This window comes from Emys orbicularis, chromosome 2 (genome assembly GCF_028017835.1).
Source record: "Emys orbicularis isolate rEmyOrb1 chromosome 2, rEmyOrb1.hap1, whole genome shotgun sequence".
NCBI classification, from domain to species: domain Eukaryota; kingdom Metazoa; phylum Chordata; order Testudines; family Emydidae; genus Emys; species Emys orbicularis.
In genome coordinates this window covers 1884264-1903754 of record NC_088684.1, presented here as the reverse complement: position 1 = coordinate 1903754, position 19491 = coordinate 1884264, and the positions used below count along the sequence as shown (strand labels likewise).

General features: G+C 53.5%; 1 protein-coding gene across 1 annotated transcript in view; it reads right to left on the bottom strand.

Moving 5' to 3' along the window:
• Positions 1-19491, bottom strand: part of MROH1 (maestro heat like repeat family member 1) — a 110735-nt gene that overhangs the window by 21152 nt on the left and 70092 nt on the right. Inside the window, exons 32-35 of the mRNA XM_065397867.1 lie at positions 16192-16346; positions 15059-15224; positions 13974-14170; positions 1235-1372 (exon numbers count right to left, since the gene is read on the bottom strand). Coding sequence (XP_065253939.1) covers positions 1235-1372; positions 13974-14170; positions 15059-15224; positions 16192-16346 — 656 coding nt within the window. The remainder of the gene's footprint in view (positions 1-1234; positions 1373-13973; positions 14171-15058; positions 15225-16191; positions 16347-19491) is intronic.

Here is a 19491-nt window from a genome sequence, read left to right as displayed (position 1 = left end):
CGAGGAGCTGTGTGGACACCCCGAGGAACGCCGGCTCGGGGCTGCCTAGCCCTTTACGCACAGGACGGGCAGCTGGAACATACTTCTCCAGCAGAGCCCCTCCCCCCATGCCCAGGAACTCCGGTCCAAGCTTTGGACACCCTCTCAACAAGGGCCAATCGCCCACAGTGCAGGGACTTCTCCCACCCTCAGGCGGGGCACCCCTTGCTCCAGGGCCTACAGCCGGGAGACCTCCCAGCCCTCAGATCCAAAGCACAGGAGACATCTAAGCTGTGACCCGGGTCCTCGGTCAGTGCAGAGATCCCTCGTGCTGGTCCTTGTCTGGGTCCCCTGAACCCGCCTCCCCTGCCCTCCGCCACCACTCTCCAATCCAGACAAAACGAGCTGCCGAGAGTCCGGCTCCACTGGCTCCCCTGCTCCACCGCATTCGGGTCAAGCGCCTGTCCTTGCCTTCCAGGCACAAGTAGCTTTGATCTTCGCATTCCCCATCTCGCCCCTTTGGGCACTGCCGCCATTAGCCATGTGAACCCCAGCGCTCAGCCTGCAGCGCCCTCCCTCCTCTGGGCCCGGGGCTGCCGGCTGCCCACAAGGGTAGCCAGCTGGCACTGGGAGCGGGGAAGCTGCGGGTCACTTCACAAGCCAGGAGCCCACTGCTACCAAGCCCTGGCCCTGATGCACTGTCCCACCATTGCCCCCCATTGGAGCTCGGCAGCTGCAGTCGCCCTTTGTCCCAACCACCCCCTGCACATCCGGCCAACAGGCTCTGTGGGGCTCGGCACAGCCCACGCTGAAGTAGGCATCGCTCCTGTGCCCGGAGCGCCACACAGGCCGCGGCCTGCCCACGCCCTGCCCCAGCCTGGCCATTCGCCCGCGGCTGGACACTGGAAGGGGTACAGAAATACGTGGTCGGGCTGCTAATGCTGCCCAGCGCACTAATGGCAAAGGCTCCGTTCTTTCAGGTCAGCTTTCGATACGTCACCGTGCAGGGCCGAGACCTGTCCACCCCAGTCAGCCACTCCTCGTGCATGGCCCCGGCCGGGCGGAGGATTTCACTCCAGATCTAAAGGACTAACGTGGGTCCCGAAGCACTGAGATGTGCGGTGCCACGGCACCCTTCCCAGCCCCCCCTTGCTCCTGCTTAGCTCCCCGTTTCCCGGGGCTGCCCTGCTCCAGCAGATCTCACCCAGCCCGTGCACTCTGCTGCTGATCCCAGGCTGCCTGAAGAACTCCTTACCTTGCAAGCAGCGCAATGCCATCATGGTGCCTCTCAGAGCTTTTCATCAGCTCCCAGCCTCCCGCACTCCCCACGGACTTCACCACATCGTCACTGCCCCCTTGGCTCAGCATGGCGCTCAGGGCTTCCACCGCACAGCTGGACGGACAGAGAGAGAGAGAGAGAGAGAGATTCTTTTATGAAGCCTGCATGCAACTTGTTTGTATTGCAGCGAACAGGAGCAGCAGCCGGCGGGGAGCGCTGGCCATTGCACCCCGCCGTGCAGTAGAACATCCTGCACAGTGGCGCGAGGGTACCTGAGGACTGAATGAGTTATGCGAGGGCTTTAGCTGGAGTGAGACAAACCCATAACTCACGGCTACTTCCATTTCCACCAGGACATTTGCCATTAAAGTGATCCAAGACAACAGACTGAAAAGTGAAGAAGTCCAGAGCTACCATAAGAAGGGGGTTGGGTTTTTTTTTTTTTGCATTAATATTTTATTGGTAGGGATTATTTTGCTGCAAGCAGAGAGCAACATATGGGAAACATACGTTATCCTGTCAGAACAAAACAAATATTAGTAATGGCTAAATCTTAGGCTTCCATACAAGAAAAAGAGGAATGTGTTTACCACACATGTAAAGAAAACAAAATCCCTTCGAAAGAACAGCTCAGAGTCAGGGACTTTGAACCCAAGACCGTTGTGCTCATGCTATTAACTTTGCCAGTAGCCCTACGACGAAGCTGCGGTGAAGGAGGCTCCGCAGTTTTGGAGGGACTGGATGCAGCCCTTTCTAGGTGCAGAAATACCTGCGTGTGCGCAGAATTCCTGAGCGCAGAAAGTTCCTTCTGCTGCTGTAAATGCACTCGCCATGTTCTGCAGCAAAAGTTGTGTAACCGCAAAAAAACCCCAAAAGATCCTGGCTCTCCTTAGTGACAGTATATAATCTTTTCTCCAGCGTTGTCCAGAATCCAGACTAATGATGGAAAATATAGAATGAACCATTGTACACATGGAAATTAAATGGATACACATGACTGCTAAAGAAAGAAATATTTCTTCAGCAGTTTTGCCTTGTATTTATTTGTGTCCTTTTATCTAGCTCTCTCCCTCCCTCCTGGAGCAGACACACAGAGGGTGCGTTAACAACACGAGCTGGATAAAGGGAAAAACCTCTGCACGCAGAATGCACTAAACGAATGGCAGCTGCTGGGTTAGCCACTTTTTGAGACATCCCCTTTTATGGGCAAACTCTTGCCGCACGGGCTCCCAGGAAGGGGGAGTAAGGAAGCATTAAGGAGACTAGCTAAAGAACAAGGGGTGCAGCTGCTCTGCGCTGAGTTGCCCTTCCCCACCCCGAGAGGGTTTCCGCTCCACGGGTGCAGGACAGACCATGCTGCTTGTTGCCTGCAGGAGCCCTGATGGACTAGCCATGTCCTCCACAAACACAGGGAGGCATGGATGAGCCGCAGCGGGTTCCAAGTAATCTGTACAGACTGGAGCAGCTAGGAACAAGAACCAAACCAGTCCCGGACATCTGCCATAGGCCAGAATTCCCCAAGCAGCATGTTTTAACTGGCTACTGGCACAAGCCTACCTCGTTTGGCAATCCTGGCCTCCATTTTGGACTCCATGTCTAATCCGGCCCATCACATGCTGCTGTTCTCTACTTTTTCCATCACAAAGGTTTTTCCTACAGAACTAGTTTGCATCAACTTTAGGGACTGAATTCTGGAGGTAAAATGCTCTTTAGAGCCTTACAACTGTCATCAATAACCTCATTCATTCACAGACTCCAAAACCAAGGGGACCACTATGAGCATCCAGTCTGACCTGCTGTCTAGCACGGGCCAGAGACACCCCCAAATCATTCCTACAGCAGCTTTCAGAAAAACAGCCAGCCTGGATTTACAAATGGTCAGTGACGGCGAATCCACCACACCCTATGTTAAATTAACCATTGGAATCATTACCCTCATTCCCAGTCCGAACTGGTCTAGCTTCGGCTTCCAGCCATTGGATCCTGGCAGACCTCTCTGCTAGATCGAAGAGCCCATTGTCAATAGTTGTTCCTCAGGTCGGTACTTACACAGTGATCAAGTCCACCCTGACCCTTCTCTTGGGCAGGGTGCATGGATGGAGCTCCAGCACTAAGGCAGGGCTTCCAATCCTTTCATTGTTTTGGTGGCTCTTCTCTGAACCCTCTCCAATTTTTTAGCATCTTTCAATGGTGAGAGTCTCCTAGGAGAGGCTCATTTAATCGTTTCCCTACCACAGCAGGAGCCTCGAGCACCGGGGCACCCCAGGGCCTCATTCTCCACCTGGGGCCTCATTCTCCACCTGGGGCACGGAACAGTCCAATCTCCTGGGGCCGCAAGGATTTCTGTGGCTGGATAGTGGCCTGAGCTCAGACAATGATCTAATGGTCCCTTCTGACCTTAAACTCACTCTAAATGCATCTCCTGTATTTGGGGTCATGGATCTATCAGGCATTCGTCTCTATGTAGGGTGAAGGGACCCTTTGTTTGGCATGCGCAGGTGCTGGGCAGGAGACCACCACTAACTTCGGACAACAGTTCTGCACAGGACACCACCATGCTTCCAGCAGCGAATGATCACACCAAGCTCGGGACATGAGATCCCTTGAATTCTAGGGTGACCCAAGCTGTTCCCGTCTTAGTCGCTGTACTACATAGAATCATAGAATATCAGGGTTGGAAGGGACCTCAGGAGGTCATCTAGTCCAACCCCCTGCTCAAAGCAGGACCAATTCCCAACTAAATCATCCCAGCCAGGGCTTTGTCAAGCCGGGCCTTAAAAGCCTCCAAGGAAGGAGACTCCACCACCTCCCTAGGTAACCCATTCCAGTGCTTCACCACCGTCCTAGTGAAATAGTGTTTCCCAATATCCAACCTAGACCTCCCGCACTGCAACTTGAGACCATTGCTCCTTGTTCGGTCATCTGCCACCACTGAGAACAGCCGAGCTCCATCCTCTTTGGAACCCCCCTTCAGGTAGTTGAAAGCAGCTATCAAATCCCCCCTCACTCTTCTCTTCTGGAGACTAAACAATCCCAGTTCCCTCAGCCTCTCCTCATAAGTCATGTGCTCCAGACCCCTAATCATTTTCGTTGCCCTCCGCTGGACTCTTTCCAATTTTTCCACATCCTTCTTGTAGTGTGGGGCCCAAAACTGGACACAGTACTCCAGATGAGGCCTCACCAATGTCGCATAAAGGGGAACGATCACGTCCCTCGATCTGCTGGCAATGCCCCTACTTATACAGCCCAAAATGCAGTTAGCCTTCTTGGCAACAAGAGCACACTGTTGACTCATATCCAGCTTCTCGTCCACTGTGACCCCTAGGTCCTTTTCTGCAGAACTGCTGCCTAGCCATTCGGTCCCTAGTCTGTAGCAGTGCATGGGATTCTTCTGTCCTAAGTGCAGGACTCTGCACTTGTCCTTGTTGAACCTCATCAGGTTTTTTTTGGCCCAATCCTCTAATTTGTCTAGGTCCCTCTGTATCCGATCCCTACCCTCTAGTGTATCTACCACGCCTCCCAGTTTAGTGTCATCTGCAAACTTGCTGAGAGTGCAATCCACACCATCCTCCAGATCATTAATAAAAATATTAAACAAAACCGGCCCCAGGACCGACCCTTGGGGCACTCCGCTTGAAACCGGCTGCCAACTAGACATGGAGCCATTGATCACTACCCGTTGAGCCCGACGATCTAGCCAGCTTTCTATCCACCTTACAGTCCATTCATCCAGCCCATACTTCTTTAACTTGGCGGCAAGAATGCATCCAGATACAGACACTGCTCAGATCCATCACCAGCTTCAGCCTCCTTGCAGCTGAAGCCTCCAGAAAATGCACGTTACAATATATGAAAGTAATTCCCATGTCGTCTCTTTCACGATGGCTGAAAATGGTTTTAGCTGCAAGTGGAAGAATGTGCGAGCAGGTGATGTTGCATCCTAGGTTACTTGGGATACCAGCTTCACATACACAGAACAGCTCTCCAGTTCAGCATCTCAGGCAGAGCCTTCACCAGCTACCCACAACTTGGGTGGCAAAGCCCTTTGACTGGGGCAATTTATCCAGTCACCCAGCTCTGAGGGGCAGCTGTTGAATAAGGAGAAAAGAAGTCACCATATTTACATGTTCTGTATATTCCACTCAGTCCTGAATCCCAAGTGTTTCACGTCAGTGTTCTTCAGAGTTGGTCTGCAGTGCCCCGTCTTAGCTACACCAGTCATATGCCAAATGCTGGATTGCCTTTGGAAGGGTCAATGTCTGCCCAGTGTAGCCACTAGCGCATCCTGAACACTGCTAGAATACCATCTCCCCACCCCGATGTCGGGGGACTGGAACCTTTCTGCTGAGCAGGAACTCGGATCTACAGAAGCCTCTGAACTTTTTCAGTTGCATTCAATGTAAGCAGCGGCCTGGGCCAAGTAGAACCCAGGGGGAGGTGTTTTTTTTTTTTTTTAAAGTAGTGATTTTCTTGGTGCACAAGGAAATTAGCACAAAAAATAAATAAGCAAGAGCCCAGCCAACCTAGTAATGAAAGGTACTGTCCCACCACCCAAAGCCACGCACAACTTTTTGGCCATTCCATACAAGGGTTCCAGCAGCGGGTTACACAAGCTATTTTGCACACAGATGTAATGCTGCATTTTAGGGACTGCGCGGACCTCTTTGTTTAGAAACACAAAGTGTTTCCCATACCACGCTAGGAAAAGTTAGTCCAGATCCACTTCTCCATAAGCTGCCAGCCCAGCCCAGCGGGGCTGTGTATCCAGTTAACAAGGGAGCTGCTTTCCCCACTCAGTTTTTGGTTGTCAAAGGCCCCACAGGGAGGAAGCCTGTGACAGCTGGCAAGTCTGACTTTGGGACTGGTGAGATTTGACCAGTGCCTCAGAAGCACTGCCTAAACTGGGAGAGGATTTTTGCTCCTCAGGGTGCCTGGGGGGGACAGACGGCTGGTCAGACAGGAGTGTCTAGAAATGGCGCTCTTCCTGGCTGGGGGACCTTCAGCTGTAGAGCTGGCCACACTGTAGCATAACCCTGGAGGGCCAGTAAGTGTTCCTGGCTGCATCACAAGAGGTATGGGGAGGGCTGTGGTTCGAGGTGACTAGCTGGGAAGCCAAGCAGCTGCACTGTGGCCAGACTCATGGGGAGGAGGGATAGCTCAGTGGTTTGAGCATTGGCCCGCTAAACCCAGGGTTGTGAGTTCAATCCTTGAGGGGGCCATTTAGGGATCTGGGGCAAAAAATTGGTCCTGCTAGTGAAGGCAGGGGGCTGGACTCGATGACCTTTCAAGGTCTCTTCCAGCTCTATGAGATAGTTATAATACAATATATGGAGATATACCTAACGGCCATACCCTGATCAGAATGCTGTTAATGAGAGATCCTGGTACGTTCAATTTCGTGTTTTTCTGCATCAGTCTCCAAATAACTCAGTCCCCGACAGTGGCTACTCAAGGGAACGGGTTCCATGGTGGAGCCCAGGCAAGGACCTGCCCGCTGAACTAGGCGAAGGAGACCCTGTTCTGTAGCTGTCCTGGAAACTGTAGACTGTGACCGGGCCAGAAGCCATGGGGGCACGACCCCTCGGATGAACAGGTAAGAATGCAGCCCCAGCCCACACGGACAAGCCTTGGCTATTAAGGTGCTCGCTGGCCCTACAGAAAGCGGATGGCAGGTAAGTGTGCACAGAAGGGTCTCAGCTCAGGAATCCCCCTATCTTTGTAACAGAGATGGTTAAACTGAAGCAAGACACGAAGCCAGTGAGCCCCAGCAATAGCTTCGAAAGGCAGCTGGTTCAAGTCAGTCACTCACTAGGTTTGCTTTTTCCACAGTGTCCTATAGCCACTTCCTGCCTTCCCATCTCTTCCAGGGCCTTTTCCTGCCAAGCTATCCGATTCACCTTGACCAGCTCTTTGGCACGGAAATATCAGCAAGACTTAGAATTCAAAACGTGGACAGGAAATCATGGATATTGCAACCAGCTCCTGGGAGCAGCCTGGAATTTCACATCTCTGCATTTTTCCTGTACCTGGGACAAAAGCGATTTCCCCCACATTAATCAGCAGTGACTTCGGACGTAGAGCCAAAGTTCACCTGTTTGCACCCAATGCAGTAAGAGCAGAACCCAAGCCCAGGGACTGGAAGGTTGTGCTGTCATCATCAATGGGCCAGGCAAGTCTGGATGTGATTGGTAAGAGACCTTCCCCCACCCCCCAAACGTAGCCATTTGATCCACCTAGACTTCACAGAGCTTCCCGCCCCGCAGCCATGCTGCTGCTCTGGAGTAACGCCCGCAAAGTTCAGCGGGGACCGGAGAGACAGGAGAGCACTTGGCCTTGCCTATGTCGCGTTTCTTTCTGTTGGTAGCCAAACCGCCAGATCGCCAGATAAAGCCTTTTCGCTTGAGCAGCAAGGAAGCACTCAAGACAGTCTTCAGGGAGCTTTAGTCACATGCCTGCTATTGACCTAATTAATCCTGTATCGGAATCATTTCCAATCCCGCCGTTCGCCTGCAGTCTCCACTCTGCCCCACGCCCTTCGGGAACGTTTGCTAACAGAGTTGGAGCAGCGCCCGTAAGTTCTGTTAGACCCTGGAATCGCCCCCCCAAGGGAAGCTATGCGTGCCTCCCAGTCCACTCCTAAACTACCTGAACCAGAGAGAGAGCCGCACCTCTGGGAGCTATAAAATTAAATTAAATTAAATTAATGGAGATATCCTATCTCCTAGAACTGGAAGGGACCTTGAAAGGTCATCGAGTCCAGCCCCCTGCCTTCACTAGCAGGACCAAGTACTGATTTTTGCCCCAGATCCCCAAGTGGCCCCCTCAAGGATTGAACTCACAACCCTGGGTTTAGCAGGCCAATGCTCAAACCACTGAGCTATCCCTCCCCCCCAAAGGTCATTGAGTTCACCCTCCTGCCTTCACTAGCAGGACCAAATACTAATTTTTGCCCCAGATCCCTAAGTGGCTCCCTCAAGGATTGAACTCATAACCCTGTGTTTAGCAAGCCAATGCTCAAACCACTGAGCTATCCCTCCCCCCTGTAATGCAATGGTGACCCAACTGGTCTCTTCCATCTCCAGCTCTGAAGAGTCCTAGGATACTTCAGGGACTCCCGATCCCTTTTGCAGCCAGCATGTTGCAGGGAAGAATAATCAATCAGTTCCCACTCAACAGAACTGGGTCTTCTTGCAACCTGCCACACAATCTCCAAGAGCAATCCTGGAGCGGTCTGGCCTTTGCTCTGCCTGACAAGAGATCAGAGGGGCCAGTGCCTGTACTGCTAAAAGGAGGCGCTTGGGAGGAAGCATTTTAACGCTTGATCCAATCTGTGGCCAGTGGTACTCACAGACAGGACAGCAGCAGTCCCACTGTATTTGGATTCTTGCCCAACTGCTCAGACTCAGACTCGTTTTTTGGAGGAAGATCTGTAGTTTCTGGCTCCTGCATCTCCCTGCCTGGGAGGCAACCAATTGCTCCAAGTTCCTTTAAGTGTTCCTCATGTTCTGGTGGTCTGGGGTCTGGCTGAGATCTCTCACTGTGCATCTTTTCCAGAAGTCATTAAGGAGGAGGAAGAGCCAGTTGAGAGAACAGACAGTTCTGGGTGCACACGGCCAAAGCCACAAAGAGTGCAAGTGACTTATGGAATGGTGAGAATTTCTGTCAGAGTTCACGAATAGGGTGGCTGTCGAGGCTCCTGCGAGCAGATCCCTCCCCGAGCTGGGCTGGAGAGTGGAGGACGCAGCCAGGAGGAGGAAACAGCAGCCGTGTGGAGCAAGCTCAACTTTAGCTTGAGCCACTGAGCAGATTTTTTTTTTTTTAAATTTTGTTTTAACATGTGGTCTAAATAAAATACTAATCAGAGAGCAGCTTTGCTAGCCAGCGTAACAACCTGTTTCCATTCATTACAACTGGGGGCTGGAAAAGCTACCAGAGGAATTAGTGGCAGCTTTCCAAGCCGAACACAGGGCCTATCAGGCTTTGTCAGATCGAGTTTGCGTCACTTTTAAGTCTGTCATAGGCAGCCACTAACTCAGCCTCTGGCCCCCCTCCCCCCCGCAGACGGAGCCCAGCTTTTCCTTGCAACCGTCTCAGCACAAACTGATGAATGGAGCTTGAAGCACCTAAAGTGGCTACAAGTCCCAGTTCTGGGTCCATGCAGCCTCCCCCGTGCAAGTCTGATTTCCCTGAGTAACAGGCCACAGAGCCACGGTAAAGTCTGCAACCCACCCCCACCCCCGGCCAAGGGGACTCAGGCTTCCCCTTGACTGATGCAAGTGGGGCAGGAAGCGCCAAACATTAAGTGCAGCATGTGCCTCACATGCACATAGCATCGATGCAAAGGAGGGTTTTTCCCAGTCAGACTTTTTTTTGCAGGTTCTGCTGTAGCCATCCTGGGCCTGTGACCACCTCCAGTGACTGCAACAGATCATGGAGTCAAGGCAACCCCTGTTAAAGCGGAGGCGTGGAATTTGGGAAGAAGGGGCATGTTTACAGCCTGGTTCTCCTGGTTCACTGGAGTGTTCCCCATGCGGTTTTGGAAGGCGGGTGCCCCACAGCAGTGATCTCCCCAGGAGCGGTCAGGGTGCAGCAGCAGGACACTGCATTGCTTTGCTGCCACTGGGTGCATCAGTCAAAGCCTCAAGGTTGTTTTAAGGGACTGAATTCAGACAGTTTTTGGGCACGGCTGACTAGCGGGAGGGCTGAGATCTGGGCAGGGAGACTGGAATTCACCCAAGAAGCGCTGGCAGAGACCTAAACCTGCAGCCTCCAGCATGCTAGTCAAACCAGCGCCATCTATTGGTACCAATATAGAACTGCTTATTGCCTTTCCCCATGCAATGAAACAAGTGCTGCTTCAGATACAAAGAAGAGCAGTTTTGTTTCCTTCACGCCAGTAGGTGAGGGGGTGCTGGGCACAGCAACCCTGGGTCAGTGCCGTCTAACGTGGGCATTGTCCAGTGTCTGCCTGGGGAACCGCCAGTCACATCGGCTCCCAGTGCCGAAGAGGAGAGTTTACAGAACTCCCCCTGCTCAGGGGAGAGGGGGTTTGCAAGCATGTTGTGCTCGTGCAGGGCTTTCACACAGCAACAAGGGAGAGGAAAGCTCTCAACGGGGAAGGGAGGTTTAAGAGCCCAGACCTGGAGCAGGGACTTGGGAGCAGGGGCAGAATCCGAAGTTACCTGAACTCCTTTTGAACACGGCCGGCCCTTTGTGCTGACTGTGACCCCGCAGAGGTGAGCTCAGAAAGATGGCTTTGTCCCTCAAACCCTAGACAGAAGCCAGCAGCACTTCCTGACGGGAGCTGGCCAGTAGCCAACGGGAACGCCAGGACGGATGAGGCTTTGCAGTGAGGCATGTGGTGCCGGGCGTAGTTACACCATCCCTCAGCTTGCAGAGCCGCATGCAGCCGCCCCAGGATCACGGGCAGCAGGGCACAGGGCTGGGCTCTCACACACACGCGCTCAGACACAGCCAGGAGGTAGAGCCAGCATGGCAGCAGTGATACCAGCAGGAACCTACTCCGGGAGTTTGAGGCCACTGCATCAGCCAGCAGGTTTGACTGTGGCCAGCGCCGCTGTGCTCATCAACCACATCCCACTGCCCACGGTCCAGTTCTGGGGGGGAGACGGACTAGCCCCCAGGGCATGTTGGGCTTCCTGCTGGCAGTCACAATCCCTGCAGGAAGCTGGTGGATAAGGAAGAGTGCCCAGGCCGGGACTGGCAGTCTGCATTGGTGCCAGAGGCGGCAGAGCACGGAGGACCCAAACCACGCGGCATTTTCCAGGCAACCCCACCAGTCCACAAAATGGCTCAAGTTCGATACGCTCAGGAGCGGCCTTAGTGTCATGTGCCCTGAACTCCCAGAAACCGGCCTGCCGGTCAGCAAGAGCCACCTCACACTGCAGCCGGACTGGCTCTGGCCTGACGGATCACCCTACCAGAGGATGCCCCCCCCTCGGACGTGTTCGCTCCCAGCCGTCAAGCACTCGGCCGCCCTGGAGGAGGAATCGATGCGTTGGATCTACATTGGTTATTGACCGAGACGTTTGACAAAGAACTCAGGACTGCTCGTGTTAGAGGAGGAACGCTGCCCACTGAAATCCAAGTTAAGGGCTTGTCCACACGTGCAATTGCTGGAATAGCAATTCGCTTTAAATTCATGTCCTGCCTTATTCCAAAATAGCTGCCGTGTGCGGATGAGCCCTGAGGAACACGAATGCATTAGGCTTTCCCCCAGGTTCCCAAACTCCCAGAATATTTCATTTACAAACACTGCAAACAGAAGACACTTGCAAGCAACCTACCCATCAGTGGCCACAAGGGCAGCATCTCCAATACTATAGCTACAGCATTGCCAGTAACCAGTCAGAAAGCCGTAGCCCCCTTTGGGCTTTACGGACAATGAAACCAAGTGTCACTGTGCAATGTGGAAGCAGAGACAAAGGTGTGGAACCCGAGCGAGAACTGGGGAGCTCTGGTGGTGGTGGAGGAATCTGAGTCAAGCTTGAAGGGAACTAGCCATACAATTAACTCACTCAGAGGGGCCACAAACCGTGACCAGACTGAACGGAGGGATCCGGATGAACTGGAGCATGAAGGGCCTGACGCTCAGTCACACAGGAACGATCCTGTAAATGTACACGGGATGACCAAGAACCAAGGTTGGAGTACACAGATATCACAAGCAGGAGCAACTCAACATCCTCTCACCACTCGTTTAGGCACAAGACTGCCTGAAGACGTGGCTTAATGCTACTAGCGAGAACAGGTCTGGACAGGCCAGTCTCACCTCTGGGGCGGCTGGAGAGTGCGGATGAAGATCTTGAAACGCCTGCTGTCAAAGCATCCGGAGCCGGTGGTGTGAGGAGAAAGTAGAGTCACCCACAAACTGCACTAGTGATCCCCGCCCTTTACTAAGTGGTGAGGGATAAAGCTCCTTAAAGAAGTCTCTTCTGTTTGCAACGGTGGTATAATTTTTCCACCCATGAGCAACATAAGCCCAAAGAAAGATTCAGTCTCCAGCTGCCCGGTCCATGGGCGAAGGGTGTGCAGAGCAGACCTGTGCATGCACAAGCTGTTAGCTGCTTGAAGGCCGGTACCTGTAATGGCTCCAAAGACTTTTGTCCAGAGCAGCACACAAGTGTGTACTCCATCAGAACCTACAGCCTGGGGCTGGGTTACCTGCAGGAAGCCTATTCTGTGCAGCGAACGTCTAACTTATTCTGCAAATACAACTAAGGCCTTTCCATTTGGAACTGTGGAGTTACAGATTATGCAGGGATCTAAGTATTACCGCTGGATATAAAGCTTGGCGAGAGAGAAGTTGTTTTAAGAGTAAGTGGATCATGTGGTTGAGGGCAAGGGAAGAAAAAGGTTTACGGGATGCCCAGTAAGACAAGAGGCAACGCTTGTGTGTACCTGACCATTGCTGCTGTCACTGGAAGAGGCACTCGTCGCACTGCTGACAGGGTGGTAGGTCACCCAATGACCAACCAGGTTTTGGAAACTGGGCCTAGAAAGGTGAGTTTGCAAGACAGCCATTACAATGTAATACTCGTCACGCAGGAACATGCCACAGCGGTTCAGGGTATGCGCGGAGAGACAGCCACTACCTCACTTCAGGGACAAGCAGCTTTATAGCTTTTCCGTGGCGCTCACCAGTCGTACCCAAGCCGCCCCCCCACACACACGACTAGCCCCACTGAACGAGTGGGGAATGAGACAAAGCAGTCAGGAGAGCAGCACAAGAAGCCAGGTCAGGTCCTCCCACAAGGCCATCTTTCCCGTTGGCCCGAGGCCCCGCCGGAGCCCGCTGGCCCGAGGCCCCGCCGGAGAGCAGCCTGGTGACTTGAGGAGACTAGAAAGGCTGAAGACACAGCTTGGAATATCGTCCATGCACCAGAGCCACGACTACTGCCAAAAGCAGGCGTTCCCCGGTAACGCAGGAAGGGATGGTCATCGGCAGGCTAAGGCCAGACAGAGTCAGGAGCACTGTCTGCCAGCACTGTCACAGAGTGCCCCGGACCAGCGTCTGGGTGCTGGAGGCGATGGGCGGTACCTAGAAGGGACAGGTCAGAGCTCTGCCACAGCGTTAGTCAAGTGACTTGGTCACTTTCCCAGCCTGACCCCCTCTCTGCAGGCTGGCAGCCAGTCTCGCTAGGGGGACTGCACTGCCCTCTCTGCAGCAGCACGTTCGCAGCACACCCTGAGGGGAAATGGGGAATGCGACTCCCCGTTCCAGTGATCACCCAGTGATTAAAACGTGCCATCGGTTGGGTATGAAGGAGACGGAGCAGTTTGTACCCCAGTTACTCCCCAGTCCCCCTTTCTAAGAGGAGTGTGTGTGCACGGGCAGTTCGGCAGAGGGGGTGGCTGCACGGAGGACATGGGGAAGAGCTGCAGGGCTAGGTCAGGGGAGGCCATGCCCTGGAAGCAGCAGTAGTACAGAGCACGGCTACCTCAGCGTGTGGGGAACAACTTCACAAGCACAAATGTGGCTGGAGATTTATCCTGTTCTGTGGAAACCTGAGCTCTATGCACAGCCTGGGACTCAGGCCTTCATCCTGAATCGGCTCCGGGCTGCGTGTGATTTGCCAGCCATCCCATTACACAGGCAGCACGTGTGAGGTTTGTGACCACCACAAATCCGTTCCACATGGCAGGTAAAACAGCTGCCTCGAAGCCCGTCACCGAGTCAGCCTCTGCTCTTTACCTGCAGGGGTCCAGGTTTCTGGGCCCTTGGCTCCGGCTGGCGCTCTTCCTCTCCTTGGACTGCAGGTTCCTTGGTAGCTGGACACCCACGGTGCAGCTAACTCGCAACAGGAGAGCCACAAACAAGTGCGGGTAGAGCCCCAGCACCGCTGCCCCCGACTCCGGAGCAGACATGATCTCATGTAGAGCACACGTGGCCTGAGAAGAGAGAGAGAGGATTAGGAAGGGCCGGGGCGGAAGCGAGAAATCGTCTACTCCCCACTAAGACTTGTTAACAATACTCGGTAGGTTAGCGACTAAGGCAAGGAGCGCTACAAATCCCCTCCTCCAATTCAGAGACTAACAAGACCCCAGCAATCAGCCCATTGTTCAGCGGCCCAGGCCTGGCTTTGCCGTAGCCAGAGTTGGCAACAAAGCAGAAAAGCCACTATTCGAACAAAACCGTTTGATTTGAAACTTGCATGTTTCTAAACCGGGAAACAGGGTCTGAGATCAGCACCTGACGAGGAGAGATCTCCTAGCTGGAGTTTTCAGGCAGGAAGAGCGCGTGCACATCACACACACAGCTTGCATAGCCCTGCTCCAGCTGATTTAAAGAGCTGCAATTACACGGCCCAGAATACACAGGGCTGTAGAAGAGAGGGGAGGGGGCGGGGAGGGAAGGAGTGTTTGCTTTCAGCATGACGGATTCTGTACCATCTGCACTTGGTTCAGAGGAGGAGGAGGAGGAGGAGGAGGAGGAGATTTTCACAGCTGCTTTACTCCTTAGAAAGCTGCCAAGCCGGGATTAGGTTTTTGACGGGATAAAACGCGAAGTGGTCTCCCTAGAGGATGAACACCTGAGAGGTTTTTTATGAGCCCGTGGATTAGCTCTAATAGGCATTACACAGTGATGCGTTATTTCCAGAGTCCAGGCCTGGCCCAAACACCTGAGCCGAGGAAATGAACAAAGCAGGCCGGGGGGAGGGGGGGGGGGGTGTCTGGAATGCCATCTTCCCTGGGGGCTAGGAGCCCGGCTAAAGGAAAGCACGGCCCCTTTGGGCCGGGGGGAGGGATGGCAAGGTGGGGGAGCAGCAGGATACTTACAGCAAGAGGGAGGGGAGTGGCAATGCGCTCAGAGGTGCTCCCCAACAGGAAGGATTTGTTCTCTTTGTACGGCACGTCCCGATTCACCTTGTCCAGGAGCAGCTCCAAGATCTGCGACGTGAGGGTTGGCTCCGTGGCCAGCGCCTTCCACATGGCACAGGTGTGACTAGGTTTGCACAAACAGGAGGGTTATTTTTGCACACGAGCTGCCCTGTTAATTTGCTACGGGCTCCTAGCTCGGAGCAGCAGCAAGCCTGCGAGTGCCCCAGCCCGACGCTGTTCAGCTCCCCGCTCGAGGACAGACGTGGATCTCCTCTCCTGGCCTGCAGTGCAGAACTAGAGCTAAGGTGCTAACTGCAACCCGGGGGCTTTCTGCCTGGCTCCGTAGCCGGGCTCGCAGCCTCGCTGGGACATCCAGATCCCACCGGAGGAGTCCCCTAGCAGAGCTGGACAGAGGGGAGGCAGAGAGGAGCCTGTGAAGATCTCCACGGAGGGAGGGAATTGCTCGGTGTGACAGCGGGGATAGGACAGAGCCACGAGAGAAGAAAAGAGGGATGTCTAGGATCGACATCAGGGGAAGCCTCTGGGCAGCCCAGTGGCTCCCGCTGTGCAGCCCCTCCAAAGGGAAAGGCTGGTGGCCCCCGGCTGCAGTTGGGATGAAACGCTCCCTCTGCATGGCACCCTAAGGTTGGCAAGGTGCATTACGGGGTTTTCCCCCTTCCTCAGCCCACCATCAGCTGGCGGGGCCATTGCTTTCCCCATCACCTGAATCCCTATGCCTCTAGCACCCCGGCCCCAGCAGGGTCACACTGGGGGCCACGTACAGGGAGGAGCAGGGGGACAATTGAGGTGCGAGGGAAACCCCAGGGCCAGGGCTGGATGACTCAGGGTGGGTGGCCTATACCAGAACAGGCTCGCTAATGCAGGCTGCCGCGCTAAAGCAATTCCAGGCCCTTTCTAAAGGCAACTCCCCGACAAGTGGACGTGCTGATCCCCGAGCACAGGAAGGCCATTCCAGCAGGGTCCGATTACCAGGGGCAAGAGCCAGAAGATTAGCTGCAGCTTAAGTGGAAGCTGCTCCAAAGCCCACCTCCTCCGAGAGGGAGAGCAATGCAATGGCGCGAGCCGGGTACCTGTCAAAGGGCAGGGAGCTGCCCAGCAGGCTGGACACCACCGCCGTCTTATGCTGGGAGGCCAGGATGTAAACCGTCTGCTGAGCGGCCTTCCTTAAGTGCTCCTCATCCACCTCCTGCAGCTTGCTGTGAATCAGAGCCATGATCACGGGCACCTGGAGGACGAGAGGCAGAAGAGGAGTATAAAAATATTGCTCAGGCATGCAGGAGTGAAATCACACTTGGAGTTGCAGCTAGCAAGAGATGTTAAGAGTAACAAGAAGGGTTTCTGCAGGTATGTTAGCAACAAGAAGAAAGTCAAGGAAAGCGTGGGCCCCTTCCTGAATGGGGGAGGCAACCTAGTGACAGAGGATGTGGAAAAAGCTAATGTACTCAATGCTTTTTTTGCCTCCGTCTTCACGAACAAGGTCAGCTCCCAGACTGCTGCACTGGGCAGCACAGCATGGGGAGGAGGTGAGCAGCCCTCTGTGGAGAAAGAAGTGGTTCGGGACTATTTAGAAAAGCTGGACGTGCACAAGTCCATGGGGCCGGATGCGCTGCATCTGAGGGTGCTAAAGGAGTTGGCGGATGTGATTGCGGAGCCATTGGCCATTATCTTTGAAAACTCATGGCGATCGGGGGAGGTCCCGGATGACTGGAAAAAGGCTAATGTAGTGCCCATCTTTAAAAAAGGGAAGAAGGAGGATCCAGGGAACTACAGGCCAGTCAGCCTCACCTCAGTCCCTGGAAAAATCATGGAGCAGGTTCTCAAGGAATCAATTCTGAGGCCCTTAGAGGAGAGGAAAGTGATCAGGAACAGTCAGCATGGATTCACCAAGGGCAAGTCATGCCTGACTAACCTAATTGCCTTCTATGACGAGATAACTGGCTCTGTGGATGAGGGGAAAGCAGTGGATGTGTTATTCCTTGACTTTAGCAAAGCTTTTGATACGGTCTCCCACAGTATTCTTGCTGGCAAGTTAAAGTAGTATGGGCTGGATGAATGGACTATAAAGTGCATAGAAAGCTGGCTAGATCGTTGGGCTCAACGGGTAGTGATCAACGGCTCCATGTTTAGTTAGCAGCCGGTTTCAAGCGAGTGCCCCAAGGGTCGGTCCTGGGGCCGATTTTGTTCAATATAGATTCATAGATTCTAGGACTGGAAGGGACCTCGAGAGGTCATCGAGTCCAGTCCCCTGCCCGCATGGCAGGACCAAATACTGTCTAGACCATCCCTGATAGACTTATCTAACCTACTCTTAAAAATCTCCAGAGATGGAGATTCCACAACCTCCCTAGGCAATTTATTCCAGTGTTTAACCACCCTGACAGTTAGGAACTTTTTCCTAATGTCCAACCTAGACCTCCCTTGCTGCAGTTTAAACCCATTGCTTCTTGTTCTATCCTTAGAGGCTAAGGTGAACAAGTTTTCTCCCTCCTCATGACACCCTTTTAGATACCTGAAAACTGCTATCATGTCCCCTCTCAGTCTTCTCTTTTCCAAACTAAACAAACCCAATTCTTTCAGCCTTCCTTCATAGGTCATGTTCTCTAGACCTTTAATCATTCTTGTTGCTCTTCTCTGGACCCTTTCCAATTTCTCCACATCTTTCTTGAAATGTGGTGCCCAGAACTGGACGCAATACTCCAGCTGAGGCCTAACCAGAGCAGAGTAGAGCAGAAGAATGACTTCGTGTCTTGCTCACAACACACCTGTTAATACATCCCAGAATCATGTTTGCTTTTTTTGCAACAGCATCACACTGTTGACTCATATTTAGCTTGTGCTCCACTATAACCCCTAGATCCCCTTCTGCCTTCATTAATGATCTGGAGGATGGCGTGGCTTTCACCCTCAGCAAGTTTGCAGATGACACTAAACTGGGAGAAGTGGTAGATACGCTGGAGGGTAGGGATAGGATACAGAGGGACCTAGACAAATTAGAGGATTGGGCCAAAAGAAATCTGATGAGGTTCAACAAGGACAAGTGCAGAGTCCTGCACTTAGGACGGAAGAATCCCATGCACTGCTACAGACTAGGGACCGAGTGGCTAGGAAGCAGTTCTGCAGAAAAGGACCTAGGGGTTACAGTGGACGAGAAGCTGGATACAAGTCGACAGTGTGCCCTTGTTGCCAAGAAGGCCAACGGCATTTGGGGCTGTATAAGTAGGGGCATTGCCAGCAGATTGAGGGACGTGATCTTTCCCCTCTATTCGACATTGGTGAGGCCTCATCTGGAGTGCTGTGTCCAGTTTTGGGCCCCACACTTCAAGAAGGATGTGGAAAAATTGGAAAGTGTCCATCGGAGGGCAACAAAAATGATTAGGGGCCTGGAGCACGTGATTTATGAGGTGAGGCTGAGGGAACTGGGGTTATTTAGTCTGCAGATGAGAAGAGTGAGGGGGGGGATTTGATAGCTGCTTTCAACTACCTGAAAGGGGGTTCCAAAGAGGATGGATCTAGACTGTTCTCAGTGGTACCAGATGACAGAACAAGGAGCAGTGGTCTCAAGTTGCAGTGGGAGAGGTTTAGGTTGGATATTAGAAAAAACTTTTTCACTAGGAGGGTGGTGAAATCTCCTTCCTTAGGAGTTTTTAAGGTCAGGCTTGACAAAGCCCTGGCTGGGATGATTTAGTTGGGGTTGGTCCTGCTTTGAGCAGGGGGTTGGACTAGAACCTCCGAGGTCCCTTCCAGCCCTGAGATTCTAGGGTTCAGGACAGACGACGAGCAGAGAGGAGCTGGGACGGGTTCCCAGCACACTGCCTGGTTCGCTGCTCAGACCCAGGGCAAGGGCCCAGCAGGGCAGTCCCTGCCCTCCAGGCAGGCTGTCAGCAATGGAGGCTGTAGCTTAGCCAGCTAACACGGTCTATGGTTCATCTCATGTCCTGCCATGCTGGAGGCCGGCAGTGATCTGGGGCAGGACCCTTCGCCTTCTGGGGTCCTGAGGAAGGGGGAGAGGCAGCAGAGACCAATGTTAGCCAGCAGTCCTTGCAGTGCTCTCTGCACGAGCCCCCCAGCCCTGGTTTACTTCACCGCGTCCAGCAGCAATTCTCTGGCCAGAAGGATGAGGGGGCTGCATCTGAAGCCCAGGAAAATGATTTCCCAGCCATCCCAAGCACCCCCAGGCCTTGAGCAGCTTCCAGAGGGACAGGATGAAAGCTCGGCCCACTGCATAGAGCCCAGTGCCCACCAACAGCCTGCCAGCGACGTACACTAACCACATCGACCCAGTCAAACGCCAAGCTCCTGGAAAGGTGCCCGCAGGCCGAATGGCGGGAGCGAACCACACAGCGCAGTCCAACAGGATGGTCACGCACAGA